Source organism: Antedon mediterranea, chromosome 1 (assembly GCF_964355755.1).
Source record: "Antedon mediterranea chromosome 1, ecAntMedi1.1, whole genome shotgun sequence".
In the NCBI taxonomy this organism is placed as follows: domain Eukaryota; kingdom Metazoa; phylum Echinodermata; class Crinoidea; order Comatulida; family Antedonidae; genus Antedon; species Antedon mediterranea.
In genome coordinates, this window is record NC_092670.1 from 22,092,716 (window position 1) to 22,118,886 (window position 26,171).

The 26,171-nt window shown below is 34.2% G+C and overlaps 4 protein-coding genes across 5 annotated transcripts; 2 read left to right on the forward strand and 2 right to left on the reverse strand.

Annotated features, from left to right (window-relative positions):
• The first annotated feature begins 51 nt into the window (after nucleotides 1-51).
• Nucleotides 52-6,856, forward strand: LOC140048113 (endonuclease III-like protein 1). The gene is made up of 5 exons (XM_072093142.1): nucleotides 52-293; nucleotides 662-1,246; nucleotides 1,338-1,508; nucleotides 1,994-2,259; nucleotides 6,149-6,856. The coding sequence occupies exons 1-5, from the start codon at nucleotides 276-278 to the stop codon at nucleotides 6,324-6,326; spliced, it is 1,218 nt and encodes a 405-aa protein (XP_071949243.1). The 5' UTR covers nucleotides 52-275; the 3' UTR covers nucleotides 6,327-6,856.
• Nucleotides 6,857-10,322: 3,466 nt separating this feature from the next.
• LOC140042927 (noggin-2-like) lies at nucleotides 10,323-11,006 on the reverse strand. The gene has a single exon (XM_072087730.1). The coding sequence runs from the start codon at nucleotides 11,004-11,006 to the stop codon at nucleotides 10,323-10,325; it is 684 nt and encodes a 227-aa protein (XP_071943831.1).
• A 1,401-nt stretch (nucleotides 11,007-12,407) lies between these two features.
• On the reverse strand, nucleotides 12,408-16,920 carry LOC140042943 (uncharacterized). The gene is made up of 8 exons (XM_072087731.1): nucleotides 16,585-16,920; nucleotides 15,863-15,896; nucleotides 15,423-15,567; nucleotides 15,096-15,253; nucleotides 14,614-14,632; nucleotides 14,075-14,218; nucleotides 13,046-13,156; nucleotides 12,408-12,608 (listed from the first exon to the last, which is right to left on the reverse strand). The coding sequence occupies exons 1-8, from the start codon at nucleotides 16,745-16,747 to the stop codon at nucleotides 12,408-12,410; spliced, it is 975 nt and encodes a 324-aa protein (XP_071943832.1). The 5' UTR covers nucleotides 16,748-16,920.
• Nucleotides 16,921-19,968: 3,048 nt separating this feature from the next.
• On the forward strand, nucleotides 19,969-26,126 carry LOC140062819 (GATOR1 complex protein NPRL3-like). 2 transcript variants are annotated; one of them, XM_072109168.1, is made up of 14 exons: nucleotides 19,969-20,095; nucleotides 20,444-20,546; nucleotides 20,868-21,003; nucleotides 21,359-21,427; nucleotides 22,239-22,392; nucleotides 22,762-22,837; nucleotides 23,179-23,284; nucleotides 23,395-23,586; nucleotides 23,926-24,035; nucleotides 24,146-24,314; nucleotides 24,512-24,565; nucleotides 24,738-24,882; nucleotides 25,207-25,405; nucleotides 25,753-26,124. In XM_072109168.1, exons 1-14 carry the CDS (start codon nucleotides 19,975-19,977, stop codon nucleotides 25,913-25,915), a joined length of 1,797 nt encoding a protein of 598 aa, XP_071965269.1. In that variant the 5' UTR covers nucleotides 19,969-19,974; the 3' UTR covers nucleotides 25,916-26,124. The 2 variants fall into 2 exon arrangements, with proteins under 2 accessions (XP_071965269.1, XP_071965277.1); XM_072109176.1 differs by lacking the exon at nucleotides 24,512-24,565 and having other exon boundaries at nucleotides 25,753-26,126.
• The last annotated feature ends 45 nt before the right edge of the window (nucleotides 26,127-26,171 follow it).

Below are 26,171 nucleotides of genomic sequence, written 5' to 3' on the forward strand. Positions count from 1 at the left end.
TTCAAAACACGATAGTTATATGATAAATAATCCACTTTGATAATTTCAACATTATACCAAAATATATTTTAGAAATTTAAGTATTTTATATTTCTTTTAAAACTACAAGAATATAAATTTATGATTATTAGCTTTAACTATAATAATAATTTCCCACTGAGCCTAAATATTTTAGCCAATCACAGAAAATCTCTCAAAAAACATGTGGAGCAATAAAAATAAACAAATACGACACAGAACACGTATGACATGGCCCATGCAGAGTAAAATCATCTATGAAACACCTACAAAAAGTAAATATCTTCATTAATAACAAATATTGATATACAAATATGGTTTAGTTGTTTTTTTAGATTAAAATCATAATAATTCATATAAAAAAATAGGTCTAGTCGCCTAGCAAGGCCTATTCTAGACTATTAGGTAGGCTGGCAAATATAAAAGGTATATGGGCCTATTACTACTACTATTACTAATATATAGTTAATATAAGGTGATCAAATAAAATGCATTGTCCCACATCTTTCAAGTCTATGTATCCTACCTTTTATGTAGCTATACAAAATTTAGATTTTGTTTACTTATGTATTGTTTTATAAAATAAAGCTTTGTGTTTATTCATGGAGTAAGTTACTCCATGGTTTATTAACTTTTTTTACAGCTTAATAGATTTTTACAAAACTGCATTGTGACAATGTCTTCTAAAACATCAAAATATTTCACCGGAAGAAATGATTCCTCCATGAGAAGATCATCTGAACGTTTAAAAGACAAATCAACACCATCTTGCTCACACGAAAAACTAGACGAAAAATGTTCAGGAAAGCTATCAAGCAAACTTGGCAGAACAAGAAACATAAAGGCTGAAGTCGATGAACCAACAAATATGGTTTCAGACACCCAATTGCAAGGTGTAGATATTGCCACAAAGAGAAGTGTAAATGTTAAAAACGAACCAATCAAAGAAATCCTCAAAAAGAGTCCTCAAAAGAGATTAATTAAAGTGGAATATGAAGGTGTACAAGATACAAGCAAAACACAAAGTAAAAAAGTAAAGAATAAGAACTCTGGGCCTGAACCAATGGAAAACACTGATTACAGCAAAAGGGTTTTGGACAGAAATGTTTGGCAGCCAGTTAACTGGAGAGATCAACTGGAAGGGATCAAAGAGATGAGGAAAATAAGAGATGCCCCAGTTGATACTATGGGTGCTTCTCAGATATGTGACATCTCGGCTGAACCAGCAGTTAGTGTTTCTTTGTTAATATTTTAAGATACTAGAAAACTAGTATATAAAATCTTGTATTTTTATTGATAATTTCTAATTCTGTTAACAGGTTTACAGATACCAGGTCTTGTTATCATTGTTACTGTCAAGTCAGACTAAAGATCAAGTGACATCAGCAGCCATGATGAAGCTTCGTGAACATGGGTTAAATATTGACAACATCCTGGCAACTTCGGAGGAGGATATTGGACAACTCATATTTCCTGTTGGATTCTGGAAAGTAGGATTTTTAAAATGTTATTTTGTAAGATTATTAAAAAGTGGGTATAGAGGTCACATGTCATAACATAATTCATTATTGAAGACTGATAAAAAAAAAATGCTGTGGAACTGTAACGATTAAGTCATCTCTCATGTTATTTATAGACCATACTGTATGTAAATGGGGAATAAGCTGCGACTTCAGGGGCGGACACAGGGGGGTTGCCCCAGTTGCCCGGGCAACACCCTTAAATTTCATGCTAAAATTGCATTTTGCCGGAGATTCCCCATCATTTAAGTATTTCTGTAGTACCCTATTTATATTCATTTTATGTCTGTAATATTCGACCAAATTTCCGTAGTAATTACGCACGTTCCAAACTTTTAAATAGCAGTGTTTAACTGCTTCTTTTTGCAAATTTCGATCATCTTTTCTGAAGTGTAGTTTGTACAGTCGTGGATGATACATACCACAACTGTACACATTCATTTATTTGTCTTTAGAGAAAAGCTGAATATATAAAGAAGACCACTCAAATTTTGAAGGACAAATACAATGATGACATTCCACCAACGTTACAAGAGCTAATCAAACTTCCAGGTATTGGACCTAAAATGGCTCACCTGATAATGGACATTGCATGGGACGAGATATCGGGTATTGGAGTTGACACACATGTACACAGGATCTCAAACCGGCTTGAATGGGTTAAGAATCCGACAAAAACACCGGAACAAACACGAATTGCGCTTGAAGACTGGCTACCAAAGTAAGGCATTACCACAGTAATGAAGTATGATGTTATACTAACACTAATGATATGTCAATTTTCATATTTTAGGCAGTCACAGAGCCCCGGCAGCCGAAGAGGATGCAATATTTGTATTGGTTCCTGGCAAAAGTGGAACCGTTCGCGATAACACATGCTGCTAGTTTTTTTAGCGATGTGCTTAGAATCCAGTATAGCTAAAATCCCTGCTAAAAGGATGCGATAAATTGTGACATTTTGACACGGGACATGCCAGGGACTTAAACTACTAATTTTACCCCATCATTTCCTGTGCTTGTGAAACCAAAATCTTTGGAAATATACCCCATAAATGCTGTACCTCCCCATATTTTAAAACACTTGTGCTACCAGGCTCACGAAAATATACCCCGTAAATGCAGGACCTCCCTGTATGGAAATATTTAAGAGTTTATTTCATATATCCAGTAGCTAGTAACTGACCAATTACAGGATGGATAAACTAAATAATGCTTATAAACTCATTAGGGAGTTAGAAACAGTGAATTACAACCCTGGCATAGGTCAGGATTGGATCTTAGGATTAGAAGGCAAGGACGATAACCACACAGCTACAGATCGGATCAGATTCCCCTCTTTCCAATAGAGAAATCAAGTTCTTTCTCATGTATGTGTGTCTATTATACACAACTGCACAATCTCTATTTATAAATAAATGCTTTACAAAAAAGACTATGACATTTTGATATTTTAGTAATTGTTCAGAATATAATAGTACAGTAATACTAATTATACCCTCTAATGTTTAGAAACAACTCTTTATATACAGTCAAATGTCTCCCTCAACTTTATTGGCATACCAAAAGAATTCTAACAACCTTTTGACACTGGAAAGACAGCGCATTAAAAAAAGAATATTATATGTGATAATATGTAAGAAGTGTTTATAGCTTCATGTTGGTGGCATAAAATTCAATACAAATCTTTAAACATCCGTCATCATTAATTTATAGGGTGATTATTCAAAGCTCTACGATGACATTGGGTTTAAAACATCCATTAACCTGCCAACTATTAGCCAATCACAAAACAATTTTGTTTAATCATTCAATAAACATTCTCCATTAACAAATATGTTTGTTTCATTGCCTTTTTTTCAAAGTACATTTACTTACGATTACTTATTTTAAAGATACAATTCCACTTTTGCAAAACGGAAAATGTCTGACGCAAAAACCAAATGTGATCAAACATAATATTGGTAGACAAAATGCATTACCTGTATATTCTGAGCCATCAGCCGGATATTTAAGACTCGTAAACATGCAGTACTGAGTCATTACATATTATTTAAAATATTACTTATTTTTAGTCGCGTGGAAGCGACTCTATAGTTCACTATGTCGGTCGGTTGGTCGGTCTGTCTGTCTGTTTGTCTGTCGGTCCGGTATCGCTATGCATTTTATCGCTTTCTGACCTTATCTTGATATCAGTTTAATCTAGCTAGGTCAATTTTTCACAGTATATTCCTTATGGCCAGGAATCAATGTGGTTATGTTTTCACGGTGCGCAATAAAAAATTACGCGGTCTACGCACGATTTAACGAAATCACGTTTGTAATCATATCTTCACAACCATGAATCACAATTAAATAAAATTTGGTACTCATAAATTTCAGGGCATAAATCATCATATGGCAATACAATTACGTGCGTAGCGCATGTAACGCATGCGTACGCGCGCTTAAAATTTTCACAATTTATTTTCGATGAAATAAGAGTACGTTTCAGGCAATTTTAAGCGTTTACAAAATTTCCATGAGTGCGCATATTTTTGCGCGCGCACTGCGCGTTAAATGTTATTGCGCACTCTTTTTGCCCGATTTCTGTTTTCTTGACTTACTTTTCAACTCGAAATTACGTTATACGAGCACGTCAAAAGTGACAGGCTACGCACGTGTAAATTAAAAAAATATAAATGTTTTTAAACATTTCAACATTTTTAAACATGTTCAGTAATTTCGGTCAGTATAGTTCACTATGTCGGTCGGTCGGTCTGTCTGTCGGTCTGTCGGTCTGTCTGTCGGTCCGGTATCACTATGCATTGTAGCACGCGACTTAATGGCTTTTGGCCTTGTTAAGATACAATGCCACTTTGCAACATGGAAAATATCAGAAAAACCAAATGTGATCAAACATTTAATATTGAAGATGACCAAAATGCGTTACCTGTATATTCTGAGCCATCAACAATGTGTAAAGCTCTGTCTACACTATCGAACTTTATGTGACAATAAATGTGCCCATACTGTATAGGGGCATGATGATGTCATATCACTACCCTATTTAAGCATATCACTATTTGGGCACATCATAGTGTAGACAGAGCTTAAGACTCGCAAACATGTGGTACTGATTCATTAAAATTGTAATTATTTTAATTTAATTTTTATTAGTTAATTTACAAAATAGAAATTTTAATAATTATTGATATTGACAATTTATGTATTTGTTTTTTATAATTAATGGTTGCTTTTATTCATTGAAAGATAATAATCTACTACAGTATTTAATATAAATAAAATATACAATCTAATGTTCGTTTTATTAATTTATTGAGCTAACAGTACTACAGCACATCTTTAATGGATTGTAAGTCATAGCTGTTAATTGACGTATTGTAAATAATTCACAGTCACTGATCTTTTAATAACGTCTATTTTTACAAACTTCAAAGAAAAACAGTGGATGTGGTTTTTGCGGTGACATAAAACAAAAAAAACAAGAGGAATTTGTGTAAATATAAATTACAAATGTGATGACAGATTTATTTCACAATTTGGTGAGATTTATTTAGCCATGCAGGAATTGGCTTAAACAATAATTCCCTTGGTTTGACTGAAGAATTTGTCGCTCAGAAACATAACAGATTTTTTTTTTATATATGAAATTTTTATATTATTAATTAAAATACTAGCTTAATACTATCAGTGTACACCATACAAAGCATTTAATGTATAAAAGCACAGTTACATGTGTAAACAAGTTTGTAGTTTTAATTAATATACAATTGGTTTTGTAAATAGAGGATTTAATAGAAAAAGAATGTTAAGAGGTAAATACTAATGAATGTTAATTTATACTAAAATAGATACTAAAAGTTAAAATTATGATATTAATGAGGGGAAAAATAGAAAATAATGAAAAAAAAATAGAAAATGTTTAGAAATTATGTAATGAAACATTGAATGAATAAAGGTGGTGGTGAACAAATAAAGGAAAAAATAAAAAGAGGATTGAACTGAGTGCCACGCCTATGATTTGTTCCAAGTTGAATATTAACTTTTAATAATAATTGGACATTGCAATATTTACAGATTTTATTTGACTTTTAAAACGTTAATAGTGATTGACAAATTGTGTTACAGTATATATATTTTTACTCGAAATTTTTAGAACGTCATAATTTGTATATTTAAATTATTTTATAGAATGATGAATAACATTAATCAGTATATTTTTATAAACTCATATTTATTATAATTTGTATTATATACCCCTTATTTAATTTTTTAACAATTTTAATGTCAAATTGTTATTACTGTAATGTACCGTACTCAAATAATTATCAATAGGATTAACTGAACTGAACTAATATTTGTGATATTCTTTATTTTTACCCAAGTTTGTTCTTTTTTTTCCTCGTTAATATTTTTAACTGTTTCGTAAAACATAGGTTTGCCCTCTTGGATTGTTGTGATGTTGTTTTATACCAAAAAACACATAAATAAGTACAAACTTGTCAAAGTAATAAGCACAAGCTTTAATGTGACAATTTTGGAGGCTGAGTTGGTGATAGCTGTGATATGGTGATAACTTTTTAATTTATTCAATACTTGTATGTTTTCAGAGACCATTGGAGAGAAACAAATTTATTGTTGGTTGGTTTTGGTCAACAAATGTGTCTGCCTATTGGTCCACGATGCTCAGATTGTCTGATAAAGGAAACATGTCCTGTTGGCAAGAGCCTTAAGAATAAAGACAAGAAATCACCCCGAAAATTGAAAATCAAGAAAGAAAAAACATAGTAAGGGTAGGTGCTTTGGAGTGTGACGTTTCCATGGCCGTTTCCAGAATTGAATTTCAGAAAGTGGATACTCCAACCCTCTAATTCAAAAATGGGACAGGTTGATTTTGGAAAAAAGACAAAACAAACAAGTATATTAACAAGTCTATAACATCCGTTCTTGGACGCCTTCCATACGTGTAAGTATAGTAAAGAAAACATACCCTTTTCAAACTTGTACAAATGTTAATATTTGTAAATGACGGCTATGTTAGTTCAGCTGAGATTATTTAGTAGCAAACTAAATTTTGTTTTTTTAACATTTTGACTCTATTTATCAAGAGAGAAACTTTGCCATTGTAAAAGTTGTCTCCACACACTATGTTTATTGATGTTGAAATACACGTCGTGACTTATTGGTACACAGTATGTACTATGTAAATATAAAATACTTGAACGTTTTAAGAGTTTTAAAATGTGTGAAAAATAGTTATTGAGTGATTGTATTAATAATAATTCAAATACAAATGATAACAGTCTGTTTTGTAAATAAATTGTTCTCCTATGTCATTATGATAATTTTAATAGTAGAACGGGCCTCTATTAAGTGAACACTTTGAAAAAAATATGTTCCCTTAATATTATATTAGTTCCTCAATGGGTTATGATAATTGGAATACAGTAGAGCCGGATCCTTTAAAAAGAAGGTGTCTAAATGTATGAACGCCAGGCTAGTGAAGTGAATTTTTCCAATTCTAAGACTTAATAATTGAATTGGAGAAGGTTTTTTATATAGTAGATCTATTTTATTCTATCTTAAAAGTTAACTCGTGTAGGCCTACTCAAAAGCGGACTCTGAATGTGTTTGTCAGTGTTTGAGGGATTGACTCTATAATTTAAAATAATCTACGGGGGGTTATACGGGAAGGATGAACTCGTTTATTTTTTATTGAAAGAAATGGTTTTACAACTCGTTACGCCTGCTGCATCCACCACCAATACGCACTTTTCAAGTTCCAAAGCAAAAAAAGTACATGATTTACTTCAAAGGAAGTTATAAACATCGTTGTTTGTATTTTGCGAATCTTAAAATATCGTGAACCAACTTTATCGACATTAATCATGGGTTGAGACAAAAAGAGCATTGTGTGAAAATTTATGAGAACATTGCTATTATTTATGTTAGGCCTATAGAGAATGTTTCTTTATTTAGCGGCCAAACCCGGAACTTCTAATATGCCCATATTTTTGCGGGTCCTTGCAAATCGTGAAGGTTTAGAGGAATAAAAATACTATAATAGACTAGTCACGAATATTGGCTACTTAAACATGTATTTCCCCCTGAATTTTTTTTTTTTATTTTTGTTGTCGAATAGGCCTATGCCATTTTAATGTCACATAATAGTTATCCACTTTGAACAAAAATTGAATCGAAAAAAAAATGTATTTACCTGGAAAAAAATGTAATTTAAAGCAAAAAAAATTGGTCAAATTGGCCGCCATATAATGGGTTTTGGATTTGAATTTGACAATTTTATATTATGAGAAAACATTTTGTTTTGGGGTTTTTTTACGGAAGGGATTAACTTTATTGAAACCACATTACAAAATAACATACTCAAAGTCTGATTTATTAATCTTCATTTTTCCTGTTTTTGGGAGACAATACATCTTTAAAGCGAAAATTAGATCTCTTAAAATACGTAGTAAAATCGCGATAATGTAAGGACGCAGTCATTCATGGATCATAATGTTAACATGTGCACGCAATACAATGGAGGATATGAAACCGAAACATGTGATAATGACATTGGTGATAATTACGTTGAACAATGCATTTGCTTCACAGAAAAATACACGCTACTGGCTTTCATTAAAAAGTTTTTTTTAAATACAGATTTATGTTCCAAATATTTGATATATTATTTGCTTCCTATTGGTACATTTGAAATGACAAATTATACCGTACAAAGCATAAATTAAGACGAAAAAGGTGGTGGTATACTGTAAATTGAAATAATTTGTTGTGTTGAACAAAGACAAATTGAGACCACGTTGCGTTTATAACAGTCTCTTTAATTTAATCGTTCAAAATCAAACTTCTACATTGTTTGGTTTTTTTTTTTTCAAACTTAAAGTTATGTGTAAAACAAAATACATTTCCTATTAATTAAGACATGGATAATACGGTATTGGTATTATACCAGTAATTTCCGATGCAAAGAGTGGTCCTTAATCAAATGAGCATGTTACTGTATTAGGAAATACATGAACCCCCTCCTTTTGAACGCGACACCTCTATTCAAGGGACATCTCTACCAATTTACACAGACGAGCTGTAACGGTAATGCAATATATCCGGAGCGGACGGCTCGGGATAAATACAGATTCTACGTGGGACGACCTACGCGGTTTTCCGCTTACCGTTACCGCTACCGCTCGTCTGTTGTGTCTGGCCTTTAAGCGAACACTTTACCTAATACTGTACGTAAAAACAATGGTTTGTTTGAGATTGAAAAAGGGAAAATTAATTATTTAGGCCTATGCAAATTTAGTTATTATTAAAAACTATTTATTTATTCCACAAAAAAACATTTTAAAATAAAAGAGACAACAAAATATGAAATAACCAGTTATAAGGCCGTCGGTAAAAATAAGATTTTAGTTGGAACCAAAAAAACAGGTGACTTACAAATTCGGCTTATCATTGATGTTGGAATATATTTTTTAATGTCAAAAGGCTATACCTTAAGGTGTTTATTTGCAATTAACCGGGATGCGATGCAATTAATTCACGATAATTAAAAACATTGCAAATGCCTGTGGGATCACCTGGTTATGTTACCTGTAATAAGAGAAATGTTTACGTTCAACAAAAGAACCTCACAACAAATAAAGTTAGGCCGTCTATAGACCTAATAATACTGTATAAAAATCATTAACGCTATACGGTATACAAAATATAGAAAAAATTATTAATCATGTGACATGATGACATAACAAAATAGTCCATTCGTTATTTATGGACAAGGTTCATGTTCAGGGCAGCAGTACACATTTTTCTATTTTATGGTTCTCTTTGTGGCGTGCGCAGAGTTGCTTAAAACAATACTTTATTGCGACATAAAATGCATGTTGGATTTTAACTACGTTATACATTAACGATATATATATATTTCAATAATGTTACATACCGCAGGCACAATGCATGAGTGTAAACGGAAAAAATTGGATTGTTGGAAATAGTTTTTAAACAACGGACCAATATGCACTGGTGTGGGCCGAGGTTCAGGAGAAAAGAGACGTCAATAACAGTGTGCTTTGTCGGTTGTCCGACTATTCGGCCGAGACCTCGACAAAATTCTCATGACAGCATTTCGACACATTTCTGGACATCTCGATATTTCGTACCGCTTGTCAAACTCTGTTATGATTTGAAGATAACATCCATACTAATGATTTAATATTTTTCTGTGAATATACTGATGAACTACTGCAATATTATAAATGTTTCTTCTATCTTCTTGGTATTAGTAGCATAAACACTATTAATAAACAATAATATAGGCCTAATCTGTACAGGTATCACTGTAAAAAATGTCACTCGTATACAGCGTAGTTAAGTTCCATGACACTGTTACGGTCTATTGTGCCTGATGAATTTGGTCTTGACTGATCATGATTAGACCGGGCAATCGCGTACATCCTGACGTCAAATACAGTAGGACTAGGACTTGTATATAGTTGTTATAGTAAGACTAGAAAGAGTGCCACTTCAATCTTGTGGCAATGAACGTAAAGTGTCTCGGACGTGATTATAGCACGGCCGGATACGGAATGTTGTCTAAAAACTGGTTAATGTTCTTTATCTAACGTGTAAAAACTTGACGGTAAATACGCACATGTGTGGGCGTCTCTCTCCGTGTTGTAATGCACATGCCTACGTAACGAAATAGCCATAAGCGTAAAATGCATTTATAGTTCATAACGTATTTTTTTACGCGTAAAATGCAATAATCTAAATCTTCTTACACTGGCAACTGCATTTCGATGTTATTGGAAATGGCACCCGAATCCACTTGCACCTGTACTTTGTGCCACGCTTTTCTCGTCGTCTGCCGTCTCTACCCTTACGAATACAATGCCAACGTAATGGTTGGATCGTCAACATTTCCGTCGAACGGCACTGCATACCCGAAGGCCATGAACACTTCTTTTGAACGCACTCACCTCGCTTTACCCATCGGGGCCAGAACAACTGACCAAGGTCGATCCATTTGTATTCGATAGGACAATTTGATCTCTGCGTTAACCATTTTTCAAACACTGCTTCAGTATCGGCACTAATACGAACACGGTTTCCGTTATCGTCTCGATATTTCATCGATAAATTTCGGAATTCGTCGATAAGATCGTTATCAATTTCATCAATGATACCCATGTTTTTATTCCTCGGTTCGTTTATGCTCATCCAATGTGGTTCAAAATCATCACCTATTGCCTTTGTCAGTTTCGATAGTTTTAAATCCTTCTCAGTCGGAGGATTCGTAATGCTTTGTTTATCGTCAATCAATATTGGTAAAATTTGTGAATCGCTTGCAATCAAAGTCGGGCGTTCAGACTGCTTTCTAGTTTTACTAGCCGCTTCGCAGTTCTCGACAAATATCGTCACCACAATCACAAATACTGACCAAATCCTCATCTTTTACAACAATACTACTTTCAACTAGAATTAATTAAACTCGAATTCTTGTTGGTTATTTCGGCGATTTCGTAGACATTTGCAAACTCAAAATGCATGTGTTGTTTAGACTGATACTTAGCCAGACACTTTACGAATGGAAAGTGTTAATTTACAGTGCTTCGGTGAGCTATTTCCGTGTCACCTCTGATGTCAGTATGGGAACATTGTCTGTCTCTGTTTATTGTCTTTCAGCTGTGAAATACACCTGAGATGCATCCCAAAAAGTGAAGGCCGACTTGGTGGGATGTCCTAACCTCCATCCAAAACCGCGTCAATCACTCGTTGCCATGACAAATACTTGTATAAACTGTTTTAGCAGCGCTTAACATTCGGGCTACGAATGGTGAGAAAAATATGTTTTCAGTTTGGTAGGGTGTTGAAAATTAAGTGGCGCTTGATGAGAAGGAATGCTATTCGAGTTTGTTTGAATTCTAAATCAAACTGTGCACTAAAGTAGGATAGGCGTGTCGATTTAAATCATGTGACTGTGCGCGTGAACGTTATTGGCTGTTGTGACTTTCGACACTGTTGTTGAAAGCTGGTTGAGAGTTTGATTTATTTGCGTTTATATTTCTTTTTAAGTAGTGCTGTTAATTTGTCTACTGGTATGACATGTGTATTGTGTAGGCTAGGAATGCAAGTTGACGCTGTTTACATGAAGGGTCACACGGGGAAACCTGTTCGGTCCCCTGTGGAGTTTTAATATTAAGCAGCCGCCTATGGTGGCATTATGCGGTACAAAACTTGTCACTTTCGTTTTAAAATGTATTTATATACCAGTATCAAATACTGTATACCGTCTTTTATCTGTCGTTATTGTTGTCTTGATGATGTTGATCATCATCATTTAACTGCATCACGCCATCTTCATTCATCTTTATTTTCTATAGTCACTTAATAAATGATAACGCCAATTTTGCCTCATACCAATCAGATTTTCTGTGTCTCACTTGCCGCTGAGCAAAACCTATACACTTTTACTGTTTCATTAATTCTATCCTCATCATTTATCCTTACTGCAATTTGTAATATCATTATGATCATATCATCTTCATATTATCGTAATCATACCGTAATCATTGTATAATAAATACATTTTCATTTTGTGTTATTGTATTTACAAAATCAAGAATACCTACTATTCATTTTAAACATCAATGGGGACATAAACACTTTTATGTGTACGCATTGTTCACAATAAAAGGCCTATTATGGTACTGTGTCCTTCATCTCACGACGACACCACGAAAGAAACAGTTACATTTTGAAGCGTGCGTACAAAACTACCATTTTTCATTAATGTATCGAAATACGTTTGATAAAATAGCCTTTAATATAACATGATTATTTTAATCCTCCTCACAAAGTGTCGGAAGGTGGAACGTAGCAAGGGTGAAGTGGAGTTGTTTTGTTAAACATTAAAATATCCAAATCCTTTTTCTTCGGTTCGTTTTCGGTGTCATCATAGTAAGACATCTTCAAAATGTCGATGCCTTTCTTTGCATGCTCATAGATATCTTTGGTCTTGTCAACAAGATCCCAAAGAAGACTTAGATCAACCTGACAACAAACAAATTGTTTATATTATGCGTTATCTTGGTTTTTTTTTACGGGAACGAGAAGCAAAAATCTTTGTTCGAACCCTTTCTAACGATCTGGACAGGCTAGGCTTGAAGTGCGTGGCATTCTTAATACATCACCGTACTCTTTGATACAATACTTAAACTTAAACTCGTGGTATATCTTGTCTTTAATATGGATGCTTACTAATCTACGCACGCGCACGTATTATTTAAGGCCCATTTACAAAGATCGACGATAACAAGATAAATATGCATTTTTCATAGGGCCTACCTAAAACAAAAGAATTTTAAAAAGTTTTCCTCCTAAAACTATAGGATTATCATCTAGGCCTAGCTGCTTTTGACTGACTGATGCCATTTTTCAACTTTACTGTGATAAAACACCATTGTTTGCCCTTCCAAGTTACTACTTACGTGAAAGTATCCACTGAACGGCGAGTCGAGATCAGCAACGACGTAACAGAGCAGTGTGATGGAGAATACCGTCAGAATACACATGGTGAGGTTCATTTCTGGTGACTGCGTCTGAGGAAAACAAATCAAATCGACAAGTGAGTCGCGATGTCCGCGAAAACAGAGTAAAGTTTGAGTTTTACAAGATTGTTTAGCTCAGCCGATTCGTACGGAAATAACGCGTTAGACTACCGTAAATCTTCTAATACTAGTACGGTAACACATACTTTAATAGTAACCCCCCTTCTAATAGTAACCCCTTATAATAATAACCCACTACTCTAATACTAGTAACCCACACGGGGGTTACTATAGAGTCACAATGACTTGATCTCGGAAGTTGGGGAGTATTGAGTGCTTTTGAGTTTATATAAAATATAAAGTTAGAGTTCAACCAAATTTTTTTATTCGTACTGTTTTAATATTTTGCTATGAGTTGCTGACCAAAAAGTTAGGGTGGGTTACTATTTTCAGTTGCCTAATTTAAGATTAGTAATAGTAACCCACTACTCTAATAGTAACCCCCCCCCCCCCCCCTTCTAATAGTAACCCACCCTAACACAAATTAAAGAAAAATAACCCAGGGTTACAATTAGAAGATTTACGGTACTGTGTGTGTCAGGAGAGGCTACAATCCCATGGGATAAAGGTGGCTGTCAGAAGACGCGATACTATGATGATGTTCATAGTATCTAGACATCATACACCATTCGCAAGCAATAGATTATCCGAACTGTTTGTCAACTCGCTTAAGCTTGGTTCCCACTAGAACGTAACGCAAGGACGTAAACGCAACGCAAGCGTTTTAACCAATGACAAGCGAAGTTATAGACAGTTAGCAATCACAAGCGAATAAGCCATCGCTTGTGATTGGTCAATTCACTTGCGTTGCGTTACGTCCCTGCGTTGCGTCGCTAGTGGGAACCACGCTTTACGCTACACTTACGTCCCTGCGTTACGTCCTAGTGGGAACCAATCTTAATACCCTACCTCGATCAGCATGACTCCAAAGAATGAGAAGAAACCGACAATTTCCAGAAACGACCATTGTAGAGGGTGTACCTTGAATGACAGTGCTTGTTGTCGCTCAGATCCCCATTTGTTTAATTCCATTATGTTTGATATTATATGATCCTAAAATGTAAATATCTCATAATTACGTCTGTCATTAACATTTACGTTATTATTATTATTACTACGTTATCTACTGGTTGACTTAACTGCTGATGATATTGTAAAACGTAATAAAACTTATTGGTCTGAAAAGGTCCCTACGATATTACGTTATACGACTATTATAAACGTATAAAGCAACGTATATTGTAAGATAAGGACAGTTACTTTATTCAAATTCAGGACATCCAATCCCTTATATCCCAGGAGGCGCGCCTATACTTACCATTATCAAATTATCAATACTCATGTGGTTGTCTCGAACGTTTGCGCGCAGTATTCCCATAACCTATTTCATAAAAACAAAAAGAAGTCTCCGTCCTTCGTAAAATATGCGTTTACAGTAAATTCCGGGCCTTTAAAGATGTATTGTCCCTGAAAAAATAATTCTGAACAAAATTTTTCGTGAATATGCCATTTTACTGTAACATAATAGTTATCCACTTTGACCAAAAATTGGATCTAAAAAATAATGTAGGCCTATTTACCTGAAAAACTGTAATTTATAGAAAAAAATGGTAAAATCGGCTGCCAGCCAATAGGTTTTTGGTTGAATTTAACCATTTTATATTATATTACATTATTTTTTTTCGTTTTTTGTTCTACTGAAGTGATTGTTAAAACTACCAAATAACATATTAAAAGTCTGATTTAATTAATCTTCATTTTTTCATGTTTTTGGGGGACAATACATCTTTTTAAAAACACATTAGTTGTATAAAAGGCAATAGGCAATAACATATTCGGATCACGTCTGACAACCAGTGCGCTTACCATTGTTCTGACATAATACTGAAATTGTTTAAAATGATTTATGCCCACACATAATCTCCGTTACATCAATCTGAAGTTATAGAATAAAAGTTTTAAGAGAGTATGTACCTTCCAAATTTGTCCAGAAGATGTATGTGATTTGTAGTCTGAAATGCTAAGTCCGCGTATGCCCTGAATTTGTTCCATTATGGAAATTGTCTCGTCTTTCACACACCTGCATACCTGAATGAAGAAAAGTGAACGTTAGGCTTAAATGCTGATAATTAATAAGGTTTTGACGCGGTACGGCCCCTATACTTGAAGTCACATTATTTACTTCGCACATTTGACCCTGCACACAGTAGTTGAAACGACATGTTGGCTGTATTTGTTTGTCAACATACGGTATTACCTTTCGCTTTTCTTCAAGAGTTGCCCTCGGTAACTGTGCCGTCAGCGAAAGAATCTGATCAAGAAACCCAATCTCTAAAGAAACTGCGTCCAGAATCACTTTCTGCTTTTCTAAAACCGATTGGAAAGTGAACCCAAAGGATACCCTAAATTGAGACAGAAAGTGGACGTAAATAACATATTGTTTTTTTTTATTGTTGCAATATTTATACCTTACATACATTTTCTGTCATGAATGCGCCTGTAAATTTAATATATCATTGTCATCATTGAACGATTGTTTACTATAGATAGATTGATCGATATTCAAATTGAAGACTAACTTCGGAGAGTGTATCTAAACGGTCTCCGATCGCTTTATCAGGTTTTATCGAGTGCTATCGTCAGAATTGAGAACCTATTCGTTTGAAATAAATGATAATAATAAGTAGACCTACTTACGCATAAACAAGACCAGCCGGTGCTAAGAAACATGCTGTGAATAAGGGTATAGTTAAAAAAAAGATACACAAATTGTAGTTTATTAAAACGTGGTTTGATGACTAATTATACACCACCACCAATCTACACCCAAGATGTAAGCCCTTTGTAAAAGGCAACTGAACTGCAATGTCCCATCAATTGGCCAGTTTTAATACACAAGGACCTGGATGAACCAACAGTACTAAAACAGCACCTCGTGATCAGTCGTTAGTGTTGTGATCGTTATCTGCGTGTTTCGTTATCATTATCTGTTGATCGTCGTCGTCGCGTCATCATCATCGTCATCATCCATATTATGTTCATCATCATCCGTCTGTTCATTATCATCGTCGTCGTCATCATCATCGTCGTCGTCATCATCATCGTCGTCGTCATCATCATCATCGTCGTCATCACCATCATCGTCATCGTCATCATCATCATCATCATCAACCTGTTCAACCCATGGACATGGTAATCATTACCATATTTGGGCACACACATAGTTTGATAGTGTAGACAGAGCTTTACTTATGTTTAATGCTTATCATGGATGCACCCTGTCATCTCCAATCATAAGATACAGCTAGAACCCCTCCTTTGAAACGGCCCTCTATTTAGGAGACAAGTACTCTTATGAAGGAAACTGTCCCTTTGAACAATAGGGATATTTTAGGCCCCGAAGGTGTTATTATAATTACCAATTGCGTCATTGATATTCGGCATTGAGTCGCCCCAGAAAATGTTTATGAGTGGTAATCGTATAAACAAGACCAATGGACAGAATGCCAGCGAGAGAACTGCTGGGCAAGCAATGAAGACGAGGGCAAGTGGTTGATTGTAATGGTGCCTCAACCCATCCATCGCGTCGTTGTCAGATGACGATATAACTAAAAAATATAACAAAGTACTGCATATCAGCCTTTTGGGCGATCAAGTACGGCAAGGAAGCAATATATAAAGCAAAAAAAGGTGAGTGATTGTAATGACATCGTATACAGGTAGTAAATACATTACAGATACATAGTATATAAAGGTAGTATAATAAATCATCTAGAGCGATATAAAAATACGTTTGAAAGTAACATTTACTGAATAAATAAACCTCTGATTAAATAAAATATAAATGTTGTATACTTATATTTTATTTTTGTTTGAGATTATCTCAAGTTTATTTTAATTCTCAGTGATGAATATATTGTATAAATACAAGTAGGCCTACATTTGTGACAATTAAAGTAAGCGTTTAAAGTAGTTAAAATACAAATATATTTACATAAAATAATTGAATTCAGTATTAACCATTATTTGTTTTCATTTAAAATTTTAGATACGATGTTAATTAAAATGTAAAAATGGAAGATGGCGGTAATACATGATTAAAATTTTTCTTGTTAAACTATCTTATTTGTGTTCTTATTTTTGTGTTCGAGTACAGAGGCTATAAACTCAGGGGAGTAATATGGCGTATCCTCCCTTTTCACCAAGACAAAATGGATGAATGAAAAAAAGAGGAATGCAAAAGTTTGAAAGTTAGATATTTAGAATGATAGCTTGAAATGATATATTAATGAAAACCGTAAGGTTAGAGTCCATACACTGTGCAAATCCAAGATGCGATTTTTAATTAGGTCTTTATTTTAAATAAAGTTCTTTATTTATTTTGTAGGGCTTATAACAAAACGTTGTACTTACATTCGTCAGCGATGTTCTTGTAATCATCCATAATGAAGTTAAATGTAGAGTTTAGTTTACGCCTTTCTTTCATTCGGTCTTTTTTACGTTTATATTGTTGGATTTTAGCGCAAATCATAAGGAACAACAAAGCTATAAAAGTATAAAAACCAAACCAACAACTTAACAGATTTCGTCATTTTTATTTATTAATTTACTCTCAACATCTTCATAGACAAAAAATTCACTTAATATATCAATTTCCACGATAAAGCAATTCATGGGAAGCCTGACTTACCGGCGATGATAAGAAATATCAGAGACATTGGTGGGACCAATATTGCCTCTGGTGAAATTTCCTCGGCTTCAGATTCTGCTTCTGGATAAACATCGTCAAGACTCATTTCGGATTCGGCCTCCGGCTCAGCTTCTGAGAAACTCATTTCGGCTCCGGCCTCCGGTTCCACAAAAGCCATTGCTTCGGCACTAGGTTCAGTTTTTGCTGTGGTCATTTTCTGTGTCGATTCGTAACGGCTATAGAATTAAACTGACCACTGGTGGATTTGATAATGTATTTTAATATGGCCATAAGTAGGTATTGTTGTTGATGATGTAATTGGTCGCTTACTGTATGTGTTGACAAGGTCATTGTCAATTTATACAAGTGAATTATGTTACTAGGCCTACTGCCGTGTTCTTCTTCTTATAAATCGATACTCTATTTTCTGTATTAAAACAACTGAGATCTAAAATCCAATTTACACAGACGAGCAACAGTAAGAACCGCGTAGCGTGGTTCACGTAGAATCTGTATCTACCTAAGCGGAAACCGCCCGTCCGCTCGGCGCTTTGTGATGGTCATATGGATTCTATTTTTGTATTTACCGTTATCGCTCGTCTGTGTAAATTGGCCTTAATGTAGACCTCACATGGGTTTTGAACCAGGTTAGTACGTCAAATCACCAGGCACGGCACCGGCTTGCCACTGTGCCAGATTTGCTTTTCCGACAAAAAATGTATAATGCATCAATATAAGCCTGGTTTCCACTAGCAACACATGGAAGACGTAAGCGCAACGCAAGTAATTTGACCAATCACGATGCGATGAATCTTTTATAGCATCGTGATTGGTCAAATTACTACACTAGAGACACGTAAACGCAACGCAAGCGAGTTGATCCGAATGAAAAGCCGTTCACGTCTCTCACGTCACATACTTTGCCTTTACATCCTTGCGTTACGTCTTAAGCTTGGTTCCCATTTAGGACGCAACGCAAGGACGTAAATGCAACGCAAGCGTGTTGACCAATGACAAGCGACAGTTCGAATAATCCATCGTTTGTGATTGGTCAACTCACTTACTTGTGTTGAGTCTCTATTGAGAATCAAACATTAATGTGAACATTGTTCTGGTAGTCAGGCTAATACGTTTAAAAGTTATACCGTACGTGTCATCATCGACTTTTTTCGTCTACATCATCTACTAGGCTACCTTTTCCATAATTGTTTGTATGATGCGCTCTCTACGCATCATTTCAAGCACAGTATGAGAAGATACTAACGACTGTGTATCAAGGCCAGGCCCGATTTGAGTGCAACGACACATTGCATCCAGTCCTATAATAATTGGAGAAAATTAAATTACGATTAACCTAAACACCATCAATAATCGATACAATTGATTTTTTTAAAAGGAAAAGTGAATAATTCGTTTGCAGATAAACTGTAGTATTAATGATGTAATATTAGTAGACCTAAAGTAACGTGTCGTATGTCATGCGATGAGTGATATTGAAAGAAATAACTTGCGCGTGCGTGGGACGCGCATATATTAAAATATACCATAACCACAGGAAGTAGTTCAATATGTTTAAATGTGTTTAAATAATGTGATGTATCTTCTTCAATTCATTTCATTTATTTATTTTACCAGAAATGCAAACATATAAAACGGATCAGGAAAAAAGGTGCTATTTGAAGTGTTGCTCTGGACAAAATTACTTTATTTCTTCAATTATCGTACAAAATACCATTACCGGTAGGCCTATATGGCATTGTACATCTTTAAATTGACGAGCAATGAATTGATGTTTTTTCACAATCAAGCACGTAGTTTCTGACCACTTAATATCGATGATGCAATTAATGAATGCAAAAGCAATCATTATTTTTCAAGATTTATCTCAAAGTCAAAAGCCTTTTTCTTTTAATTATGTTTTTGAAAATGAATAGAATAATTGACCTAGCCTGCACTAGACTAACGGATGCTTCGTTATAAAATATAATGAGTTCGATTGGTCAGGCTATACAAATCACAAAACTATGAACATATCAAAGATTGTATAGCGCCGTTAATACAATCTTTGAACATATGACATCTCCAGAAGATCTTATCGAAGACATACGATTTGTCAACAATGCCGAATCTAACATCCACCCCGATAGGCTTAATTTTGGTCTCCTCTGGTTCTAGAGGGGAAAAATTGTTATTTAAATACCCTTATCAAGAAAATAAAAGTGAAGAACATGTTGAAAATGGTGCGTATACATTAACTGTTATAAAATTAGATTAATATTTGCAAATTATCCCCCATTAAACACTAATCAAAGCTAGGCCATCATTGTCAAACATCGAAAGGGCTAGAGGTCAAATTCCAACCCGATAAAATGTACATCTACCTACTTGAGATTCCGGGTTGTATAGGGCTAGCCCCAGATAAATTAATTACCTGATATTCAGTCAATATTTAGTTAAACATGCAAACCAGCATTTATTATAAGCCAATAGTGCCTAGGTATGTATCTAGTCTTATAAATTATGATTATCATAATTTAAAACAACTTTAAAAAAAAAATTATTATTAATCTTAATATATTATTTTTCAGCTAAACACAGCAGTCCATATGCTTTGCCAACGGAAGATGATGATCTTCACTATTTTAGTGGGAAATCTCCCAGTGATTATACAGTTTTGGGAAAGCTTTATGGGTAAAAAAATGTTTACGTATTATTTTGCCCAGCCCAGTGTATCAAGGTCAGGGTATCTCCGGAATGGAGGAGGGATGAAATCAAGGGGGATCTGGGTGACTTAATCAGCATAAACACATTTCATAGGAAGTGCTTATTTTGGAGAGAGTGGGTGACATCTGGTTAGTCACATATTGGTGGGCAGGGCATCTATCAAGAAAGCTCCACCCTCTCCCTAAATATGATTATTTTCCATCTTCTTTTCCATTTAGGTGGAGAGAACTGAAACATACTTTAAAACCATGAGGTTCTCATAAATAATAGATACTTTTTTTGATACAGATTCTCTGACAAGATTCTACCAGTGATATTGTGTAATGCAAGTTTGTGTGGGAAGAGGTTTGAGCTGACTGTAGATGATGTGAAATTTGTAGGTCATCCAACTGGTATCAATGAAAGAGACATGAAAAACTCACGGGTTGGTAACACTTCAAATTTATTTTTCAATATAAACTTCACAATGAAAAATAATAAATATCCATCCTGAGGTAGTCTCATTACTTCGTTTAAGTAAGTGCGTTACCATTATGTTATTAAGATTATTAGTAGCTGGTCAAATTTAGGCTTTTACTCTAAGCGTGGTTCCCACTAGCGACGCAACACAAGGTTGTAACGCAACGCAAGTGAATTGACCAATCACAAGCGATGGCTTATTCGCTTGTAATTGCTAACTGTCTATAACTTCGCTTGTCATTGGTTAAAACACTTGCGTTTACGTCCTTGCGTTACGTTCTAGTGGGAACCAAGCTTAACTGTGTTCATTCATTATTTAGAAATACCAGAAATCTAGCAAGAGAGAAGAAACAACGATGACAATGTTTAGTCTTGTGTTTGTACTTAATGTAAGTCTTTTACAAATTTACTAGTTAAGTATTTTCAATTTAATTTTATATCTACAATATAAAAACATACAAAATAATAAATACAATGAAGTAATCATGAGGGTAGGGGGGGAGGGTCATAAAGACTTTAAGTTCGACCCACCCCAAGATATATAACATTAAATACCAAAAAGAAAAAAAATAGACGAAAAAAAATATATATATATATACATAAACTAATAATAAATAAAAGAAAACAAAGCTACAATTTCTATTTAATCCACTTTACCTAATCTTAACTGGTCTTATAAAATATATATTTAACATTCATCACATCTTGAAAGTAAATAATTCTTGTATACTAATTTAAATTTAGAAGTTGTAGATGCAGTTTTAATTTCAACACCTTTCTGAAAACATCTTTTTCCCATATACTGTACCCACAGTAATATAACTGTTCAATGTTGACCATCATTTAAGAAAAATAGCAACCTTTCTAAAACCCAGTATAACCCGTTCTATTTATTTTCTCTCTGTATTGTAACGTTCGTCCATCGACTACCATCTTAAAAAAGAGCTTCCTAACATCGGCTTTATAACGGGCGGTACTCACAAATTAATTTTCACTGTTTATAACACTAAGTGGAATCCTCATTGTACAGTAGGTGGCAAATGTATATGGAAAGAACTGTGCAATATACTACAATGTATTAGAAGCATTACGTTGGGATCTTTTGGTTGTTCATTAATTATTCTGTAGACACTAAACTATATATTAGCATGTTAAAACAAATAGTTATTCTTACATATGCTATTTTTATTCTTGTTATAGGATAATGCAGATGTTTCTGTAATTCATTGTTATCATGATTTATGTAAGAGGCTTGCTCTAGCTTTGAAACATGAAGAGAAGAGGTGTGGTTACTTAAGCCATGAAGCCAAGACAATGCTCGCAGTACATGACGAGGTGACAGCAATGCCCGAAGGTCAGTTGCTTGGAAGATACAGGGCTAGCCTAGCTAGAACTCTAATACTACTCTGCAATATTCTATAATAGGATATTGCAGAGTTAAGCTTTGTCTACACTACTAAACTTTATTTGATGTGTCCATATATGGGCATGGTGATGTCATATTACTACCATATTTGGGCACATCACACTTTTTTGGTCAAACTAGTTTGTGTAGACGGATCTTAATGTACAAGCTTTGAAATGACAAGATGACTGGTTAAGGATAAGTTGTAGTACAGTATGTTTACTGTGTTACCTGTGAGAGAGGTAGAGGAAGCAGTGGTGTCAGACTGTGTAGTTATAATTTAAACCTTATCAGATACTAAGATACATCTTTTTACAGATTCAGAAACCTCACCATATGGCTTAATGCTCACCAGAAGTAAATTATGTGAAGATCTTCGAAGCATATATCTTGGGTAAGAAATCTTAATCTTAATGTCGTGCTATTATATATATTACATGTACAAGCAAACATTTTTGTTTATATTTCTCTGCTGTTCCTCTATATATGTGAAAAACAGTTGGTATTAATATTAGTATTATTTAATAGACATAGCACTCTCATGAGGTTGCTGCATCTTTAAGAATTCTGAGATACACATTTGCTACCAATTGTTTACAAAACACGGTGTCTGACTTTTCTTCGTGTAACAACAATATTACACATAGCGGTTGGATAAATACGCTAGGCAGTAGTAAATTTTGTCGAAAAACTAATTCACTTTTATTATCTCGTTCCACTATTATTTCTTTTCAGTTTATGTGATACCGGTGTAACTAGAGTACATATTAACAATTGGATTGAAGTTAGTTTTTGTCTACCACATAAAGTTCACAAAGTTGATCAGATGCTTTCAATAAAGGTAAAAATGATTTAACACAATATTTTAAATTTATTATATTTATTAAGGCTTGTAAAGAGCTTTATTATCTAAACAGTTATTCCTTTGAGGTTGTTTTAATTATCTTTCAGTCTGATATTGTTGAGAAATCCCTAGCTGCCATCCGACCATATCATGCCATGCTTCTATTGGAGGACGAGTCATCACTCATTATGTCTTTACCACCAGATTGTTCACCCTCATTGGTCAGAATCATTAAGCTAGCCACACCCCTTAAGAGTCTGCAGCAGCTGTCCCAGGATAGTGACATTGCTCTTTCACAGGTACAGCATTACTTTTTTATTTACTATACTAGTTACTGTACAACCTAAATCAGCTTACTGAGAAAATGAAACTACCCCATCTATACATCTATATTATAATAGCACTAACCGGAATGTGTTACTCTATCTCTTCTTAAACTGTATCACAAATGTTAGTGTCGTTTAAGCTGGGACAACTTTTAATTCCTCTTTAGACATTCATCTATGTTAGAATGAAAAATCGGTCATATATCACACTCAGGTCGCAGAAAGGTCATCGCTAATAAAATGTTACACATCCATTAAACAGTTACTCTGCTAGTAATGCTGTATTAATGTACATTATCTTGTCTTGTCTAGGTGTTTCAGCTGGTTGGTCATCTGGTTTACTGGGGCAAAGCTACAGTTATTTTTCCTCTTTGTGAAACAAATATCTACATATTATCACCTCAGTCACCAACATTTTTGAAGTAAGCTTAGTTTTCTTGTTGAGCGTCCATATTGTATTTTAAATTTTTTTAATAAGTGCCGCAAAGAATTGGACTCGTATATCACATATTATTTTGTGATTCATTTTCAGCAATTTACAATTACTAGAAGACTTCAATTCTAAGTTCCCACAATTCCTACAGTTTCCTCTTGTGGAGAATGCTGGCCGTCATGCCATACTTATTTCTGTTCTGTCTGAGTTTTCTTTACCAACACCACTGAGTGACCACACAAGCATCCTAGGCCAAAATCTGCAAAAGGTAGGCAAGGTTCAAGTGTGAATTTCTTATTTAAAAGCATTTATCATGTGCAACCCTTTAACTCTCTGTGTTTTTATTTTCTACCTGTCTTTCTAAATCTTATCCTTCCCAATTACATTTGGTCACACAATATAAATACAAATACTATTTTGAAGACATTTTTTAGAAAAGTATTAATTCTATATACATTTTTTTAGGGGGATTTGGTCAAATTAGTAGTATGGTTACTTAAAAGGAGGCTTTTAGTACAGGTATGTTTTAATACAAAACTATTAAGTAAGTTTAACTTTATAATCAATTAAGCAAATAATAAAATATTATGTGTGTACCTAAGCAATGTATTGTAGGTATGTTTCATTATAATTAATGATATTCTCAAATCAGCAATTAGTATGTGTTATATATTATTACTACTTTTTGTAGCGTCACACATACACATTTTTGGTACCAATGGACCACGAGGAGGAGGAGGAAAGGAAACCAGGAAAGCATTCTGTAAAGGCACTAGGGGGTGCCCTACATAAATTGGATTTTGAGCTAAAACCACCACAATCTGAGGCAATGTCAGGTATTACTTGGTTTTCATAATTTAATTGAGTTATATTATGATACAGTAACTATTTCAAGAACTAATTGACTAAAGCTCTGCTGTCTACACTATCACACTTTATGTGATAAAAAAGTGTGATGTGCCCATATACTGTATGGACATGATGTCATACCACTACCATATTTGAGCATATCACTACAATATTTGGGTACATCACACTCTTTTTGTCAAACTAATTTGATAGTTTAGACCGAGCTCTATAATATTAACTGTCAACTCAACAGTTAGCTGAATTCATCAGTTTCAATTTGTTTAAAAGTTTTTTTTTTTAACATTTTCTAGTTGATTCTGATGACATCAACACAGCCACTAGTACAAGTTTCGAAACTTTTTCAACACGTTCAGCTGATGAGACCCAGGGGGCGCTGTATCGCAGACGGTCGATGGAGATATTAACAGAGTACCTATCCAAGGACGAAATTGAAAGTGTGTGTAAAGTTCCTGCAGCAAACTCACCAGAAGATTTAAAGCTCTTTGCCAGGTAAATCGCCTAGTAATCTATTGAAGAGGGTGCCCTGTGTGCTGTTTCATATTCAAATGTTACCTGTCTTTAATATACTGTCGTTTATTCATGTTTTTTTTTTCTGGTTTTGCTATATTATCATTTTCTACTTTATTTATTTATTAATACTGTATTTAAAGTATTTTTAAAGTATATTCAGTAAGTTTTTTCTTTCTGTGTTTTCATCCCTCTTAATTTTCTGAACTTAAAACTCTATTTTCTTAATTACTGTTGTTAACATAAGAAAAATAAACATTCGTTTGATCAACCAGTACAAACATAATGTATGGATATTACTGAGTAACTTCTGAATATTTTGTTTTTAGGTTGTGTCCATATTTTCGAGGACATCACCATCTTGAAGAGATTATGTATTTAGAAAATGTAAATAGATCACAACTACACACAATACTAGACAAATTCAGCAGCGTGTTGTTTACATGTGTACACGAAGATGCAGCCACCATCACGTACAAAGAATTTTTGTGAGGGCAGTATTTAGAAAATGTATATTATCACAACTACATATGCATGTCTACCTTCAATTTGAGACAACTGTGAACTCAAAGTAGTGTTACCATCACGTAGTGATGCTGAAACTAAGGACCATTAACATATGGGTCACAGGTTTAAATTAACAAGTTGCATGCTTTGGTGAAACCAAGAAAACTGCTATTTTATGTAATATATTATATTTATTAAAATATGTCAATTTATTAAAACACATTATTCATTTTTAATAAAG

What these genes read in the sequence shown, in the direction of transcription:
- LOC140062819 (XM_072109168.1), top strand. Translation starts at nt 19,975, where the DNA reads ATGCCGAATCTAACATCCACCCCGATAGGCTTAATTTTGGTCTCCTCT. An exon ending in GTGACATTGCTCTTTCACAG is followed by an intron (nt 23,587 to 23,925) that starts GTACAGCATTAC and finishes TGTCTTGTCTAG; the next exon opens with GTGTTTCAGCTGGTTGGTCA. An exon ending in AAAGGAGGCTTTTAGTACAG is followed by an intron (nt 24,566 to 24,737) that starts GTATGTTTTAAT and finishes TACTTTTTGTAG; the next exon opens with CGTCACACATACACATTTTT.
- LOC140042943 (XM_072087731.1), bottom strand. Translation starts at nt 16,747, where the DNA reads ATGGATGGGTTGAGGCACCATTACAATCAACCACTTGCCCTCGTCTTC. An exon ending in CCGGCTGGTCTTGTTTATGC is followed by an intron (nt 15,568 to 15,862) that starts GTAAGTAGGTCT and finishes GTCTCAATTTAG; the next exon opens with GGTATCCTTTGGGTTCACTT. An exon ending in TTGGAGTCATGCTGATCGAG is followed by an intron (nt 13,157 to 14,074) that starts GTAGGGTATTAA and finishes TGTTTTCCTCAG; the next exon opens with ACGCAGTCACCAGAAATGAA.
- LOC140042927 (XM_072087730.1), bottom strand. Translation starts at nt 11,006, where the DNA reads ATGAGGATTTGGTCAGTATTTGTGATTGTGGTGACGATATTTGTCGAG.
- LOC140048113 (XM_072093142.1), top strand. An exon ending in ACATCTCGGCTGAACCAGCA is followed by an intron (nt 1,247 to 1,337) that starts GTTAGTGTTTCT and finishes TTCTGTTAACAG; the next exon opens with GTTTACAGATACCAGGTCTT. An exon ending in CTTGAAGACTGGCTACCAAA is followed by an intron (nt 2,260 to 6,148) that starts GTAAGGCATTAC and finishes GTATGTTTTCAG; the next exon opens with AGACCATTGGAGAGAAACAA.